Raw genomic sequence first — 5,388 nt, 5'->3', positions numbered from 1 at the left:
GTTTGGTGATTGGCAACTGATATTTAAAGAGCCCAAGATGTAAAACCTTATTTGTCCCATTTTACCTGATGTCCCACTTTACCTAACTTTACCCTACAGAACTGGACATAAGTATATGACACACAGTCATTCAGTTAGCACGGGTTAGAAAATGTGTCGAATAATCATTTATGTAGGCAAAAACAAGGTGGATACGGTCGCTAAACGTTTGTTGCCATTAACCATAAAAACCCAAACCAAAACGAATACTATACCCTCCTGGACAGTGAGTGGCGGTGTGGTGATTCAGGAAAAAGACACATGAAGAAGAAGGGGAAAAGGGCAGACAAAAAGCAGACGGAAGTCACTCGGCAAAGTCAAGCTCCTGAGAGGGGTGAATTCTCTGTAGAGGCCGGCCGGCAAAAAGGTAACCTAAAATGTACACATCCGTGTCTTTATATTTTACATTTCACTGCATTTAAAATGGCGAATTATCAGCTTACTTCTGAATATAATATTCACCAGCTTTCCGCTTTCCGTTTGTACTAATATGGAGACCGGTGCTTTGTAGCGTTGCGTGATCAGCAAGCTAACCGTAGCTAGCAGCTAGCACTTACAGATTTGCTAAACGGAAACCAGGAATTGCGTTTAGGAAATCGACACTGTATCGTTGTAGCAATAAAATTATCGGGAACGTTTTAATGTTGAAAGGTTATGCGTAGCGTTTGTTAAAATTATTAACTTAAGGCTTGTTGCGTTATTGCGTAAAATTGTTGTCCGCCATTTTGCAACGAGCGGCCCCGTTTAATTCAAAGCTGCGACTATCACGCGAGAGAAAAGGATATAAGCACAGGGTTACTTCATGTAATAACGTTAGTAAACACCGAATGAGTAAAAAATATTAAATATTTTGTTCTCTCTTTCCATCCCTCTTTGTTCCCTTTTCTCTCATTGCTCTGAATCAGATCTTTAACAATGGTGAAAATCTTTGTGGGAAACCTGCCCCGAGAGGCAGACCAGGAGGAAATCAAGGCCCTCTTCACTCAATACGGCACAGTCACAGAATGTGCTATCATCAAAAACTATGCCTTTGTTCACATGGATGACCGCAAGGCTGCCACTAAAGCCATTAAGAATCTGCACCTGTACAAGCTTCACGGCACACCAATCAACGTAGAGGCCAGCCACGGGAAGAACCAGGGCTCTGTCAAACTGCATGTAGCCAATGTAGAAAAGGGAGCTGATGATGAGCTCCGTGCACTCTTTGAGGAGTACGGTACAGTCACAGAGTGTGCTGTTGTTAAGAATTTTGCGTTTGTACATATGTCTAACTCTGACGAGGCCATGGATGCCATCAAGGGACTGGACAATACTGAATTTCAAGGTAAGAAAAGGCTAAAATGTGAAACAGTGAAAAGTGTAGTTGTGTCATGTTTTGATTTATTCCTAATAATTTAATTCGTTTTTCTGTATTCTTTGTATTTAGGCAAACGCATCCATGTCCAGATTTCTAAGAGTCGGCCTAGACACGATGAACGGGATGACTACCCCCCTCCTCCCCCAGACAGGGGTGGATATTGGCCCCCTCGCTATCCAGGAGAGAGGCACGAGCCTCCCCCACCCAGCTATATGAGAGGCCGTCTCAGCCATATCCCCCCAGGTTACCCTGCCCCTCCTCTGCCACCTCCTCCCCCTAGAAGAGCAGTTTATCCTGAACGTCCCTATGAGGGTGAGAGGGACAGGTACAGTGTGGTAGATTACTATGAGAAGTACAGAGCCCGTCCGTATGGCATCCCCTCCTATGAGGACCAACGTCCCGGTGCCCCTCCTCCTCCCCCTCCCCCTTCAGCCGTCGTCCGAGACCGTCTTATGACCTCGTCTCTTGACCCGTATGAGCGTCGTCCTCTCCCACCTCCTCCGTCCTCATACTATGCCCGAGATCGCAGTCCTCTCAGGAGAGCGCCAAGCGCGCCAATGCCCCCCGCCAGTAATGGCTACTCCTATGAGCGCTCCCGACTCTCTCCGGTTTCCCGGGTACCTGCATACGGAGTTCCACGCGCCAGGGACCCCTACGCAGAACGGCTGCCGCCGCCACCCCCTGCACGCTACGCTTATTAAGCGAGGCCCTGACATGTGAAGGTGAGAATAGGTCTGAGGTAGACTGGTGTTCATATCTTTTCTAAAATTGCCATTCGTCCCTGTAAAGGCAGAGAGGCAGCTTATGACTTGTCCTGCACGCCACAGATCTTGAGGGGAAAACAGTTTGAAAGAGCATGCGTACGAAATGCTATTCAACAAGTTGTAAACTCGTTGGTAATGCACATCTGTGCACTAACTTGGATTTCAGCTAATATCAGTATTAAATGTGTGGCATACTCCAACGAAGGCAGACTGTTCAGTCTGGAATCTGTGACTGATGAACGGGACTCGAGCTACAGAGGTCCACATGTAATAAGATGGAACAACGTGCTTTGTATCTACAGTTGCAGACAGTTCATTTGTGTCATTTGCTCTTTTTCCAGGATCGTCGTCCAACTGCGTCGCCGCTCGCCGCCTCCTGATGCACGTGACACTATCCTCTTCCTGTCTGTGGCTGAGCGCGTTACGTTCCCCTGCGATGCTCACAGGAGGAACTGAATTGCCGACGTCCACGTCTGATTTTGTTTTTATTATTTTGGAAAAGTTTTTACTCGTTTTTTTCCCCCTGATTGTTTTAGTTTGTCATTGTGCTGTAGTATTTTTTTATGCCAGACGTCTGAATTAGGCGTTTTTTTTTTTTTTATTTGTACTTTTACGTTTGGAAAAATTAGTGTTCTGATGTTGTGTGTGTGACCATAGAAAGCTGAATAATTTCAGCTGAAGTCTCTAGGCGAAACTTGTGACTGTAGATTTAACTGAACTGAATTATGTTTGGTATTAAATCTAATCTGCACGTTGGTTCCTTCATGTTACGCTTTCCCATCGAAAATCAAACCTCCATGTGACGTTGCTGTGAAAATTTAAACTGGTAAGACGTAGGTTTGACAAATGTAGAAAGTAACTGTTAATAGGACAGTTACCGCAAATCGTTCACATGTACCTGTATGTTGTCGAACTTGTTTTTAATAAACGGATTTGTGCAGTTAATGTTGTTCACAGATGTGCCCCAAATCATGCCCAGCGCTAAAACACCATTAGTGTAACCGCTTGAATTGATTCGCCTACTCTTTTAGGATCTTTCGAAAAAAAATAATCCTTTAGTTAATGATTATTCGTTCATTAATGATGAACACACGCATAGCAAACTTGTTAAAGTCGTCACGCTGATTAAAGAAATATCACTCTTGTCTGGAATGCTAAAGCTTTTGTCATTGATCAGCGTGCCTTTTTACATTGTCTTCTTCACTTCCAAAATTGAAACTTGTTCATATAAAAGCCCAAGTAAAGAAGGGCGTAACACACTCCAGCCATTCTCCACCAGGTGAGATTTCATAGCTGAGGCTAGTTTACCTTGAATCTGGGGGGAGATGACATCAAAGGCTGCTGAAGACCTTCAGAGTCAAAAGGTAAGTCAAGGGCTTTAAGGACTCCTGGAGTAGAAACTACTGCAGACAGCACATGCTCAAATTTAACTTTTCTAGGTAAATACTAGTTTACTACAGAGGTTTGTAACAGTGGAAATACATTTTTAGCATTTTACAGGTCCTAGATTGTTTGCTAGTAAAGTGTTTTTCACTCATTGCCTGTACACACAACTACCCAATCAGCTCTAAGTCTACAATTTATTGACAGTGTTAGCTGGAGAAAACTATAGGCTACATGTATAGTTGATAGGCAAAGCACATCCGGGAAATTGGATACAGATTAAGATGTTAAAATCCAGCACTGTTTAAAGACCATGTTTGGCTTCTGGGACAGAAATGTTTTTGAAATTGGAAATTTAGAGAAGCATCCAGGATACCTAGGTTTCGTTAAGCTGGGCAAGACTTAAGAGTTTGAATTGATCAGTAAAGTCTATGCTAGATCTTGCAGACAAGCATTTTAAACCCTTGTAAAACATGATCTCAAGTGACACAATGAAATTGCTATATTAACTGATTTTACACAAGCAGTTTTGATGGACATGACAAGTTTACAGTACTTCTCATTGTATTGCTGTTTTGGAAGCTGATCTGCATGAATAAAATATTTACAACAGTAACATGGTGTCCCTGTTAACTAATGTAATGCCATTAAAACTAGGTGTAATTGTTTCCCCAAATGGCATTGTAAATGCTTTAAAAGAATAATTCATCACCAAAACGAGAATTTGTGCACCAATTACTGGTGCAGATAACCAGGATGGTGGTGTATTCAGTATTGTAAAAGTCATTCTGGGATTCAAAATATTGTCGTGAAAACATTGTCATTGTCAGTTATTCACAAAGTACAGGCCATGTAGACCTGCTATGTTAATTCAGCATAAATACTTTAATTAAGCAGGCTAGCAGATGTGCAGAGTGGATGACACTGAATAAGGTGGAAAAAATCTGACGCATGTTTCTGAAAACCACAGATGTGTAACATTTACTCGTTTTTGCTGAAAATACCCAGTTTTGGGGGCACTATCCTGGCAGGAAGAGCAGTGAGAGCTCAGTCAAAAAACAACTGCTTTTCATGCACCCAAAGAGCTGCAATGACATGCTACATCACAACTAGTTGAACTTTGAACTTGAACAGTGGTCTGCAGCTTGGTAGGCATTTTGCCGAGCAGTAATGCCATCCACCATCACCTCCTCCTACATTATGTAACTTAAGAACCACTGATATGCATAACACGTACAGATGTATTCATGGTTTGCAGAAACACACAATGCCAACATTTTCCTCTGGTGACTGGGCTACGCAAAATTAGGTTTTCCCATTTTTATCCCAGGTTACAGATGAACAAGGAGCGGCCATGGAACTAATTGCAGTAAGAAGTAGGAATGGGTTTTAAAAAAAAATCTGACTTAATACATAGGTGACATGTAAAATTTTAGTGCCACAACAAGAACATTCCTTCTTTTGACACATCACTTTGAGTTATGTAAACATGTTTCCTGCAAACTAGGAATATGAATTTTTATATAAATATTACTTAAGATGTAATATTGATTCCTTCAGATTTCAGTGTCCTGGGTGTAGTTTTGTCTCCATTTAAGAGATTTTAAATACAGTGAACATGATCACAACACTTAACTTTCTTGTAGCTTTATAAGAGAATTTAATCTTGCATTATTAAGCGTACCACAGAAGTCTATCAAGCAGCCCACGTGCTGGATTACATGAAGTTTAAAAAGTGCTGATTAAGAGTTGTGTGGTTCGGTCGCCATATGCTGTAGGAAACATGCCACTGTGTAGAGTATGAAGTACTTTAAAAGAATGAATATACAATATATTTTTGTGGTT

At 41.8% G+C, this 5,388-nt stretch overlaps 1 protein-coding gene across 1 annotated transcript; it reads left to right on the top strand.

Annotated features, from left to right (window-relative positions):
- Positions 1–258: 258 nt before the first annotated feature.
- On the top strand, positions 259–4,159 carry LOC126387232 (RNA-binding protein 4B-like). Its single transcript, XM_050039772.1, has 4 exons — positions 259–406; positions 945–1,363; positions 1,466–2,118; positions 2,502–4,159. Exons 2-3 carry the CDS (start codon positions 955–957, stop codon positions 2,095–2,097), a joined length of 1,041 nt encoding a protein of 346 aa, XP_049895729.1. The 5' UTR covers positions 259–406; positions 945–954; the 3' UTR covers positions 2,098–2,118; positions 2,502–4,159.
- Positions 4,160–5,388: the final 1,229 nt, after the last annotated feature.

Source organism: Epinephelus moara, unplaced genomic scaffold (genome assembly GCF_006386435.1).
Source record: "Epinephelus moara isolate mb unplaced genomic scaffold, YSFRI_EMoa_1.0 scaffold299, whole genome shotgun sequence".
Classification (NCBI taxonomy): Eukaryota; Metazoa; Chordata; class Actinopteri; order Perciformes; family Serranidae; genus Epinephelus; species Epinephelus moara.
The sequence above is the reverse complement of the archived record's forward strand: the minus strand, read 5'-3'. Positions and strand labels throughout refer to the sequence as shown.

Excerpts from the sequence above, each read along its gene's own strand:
- LOC126387232 (XM_050039772.1), top strand. The coding sequence starts at position 955 with ATGGTGAAAATCTTTGTGGGAAACCTGCCCCGAGAGGCAGACCAGGAG. Across the intron at positions 1,364-1,465 it reads GGACAATACTGAATTTCAAG|GCAAACGCATCCATGTCCAG; the intron begins GTAAGAAAAGGC and ends CTTTGTATTTAG.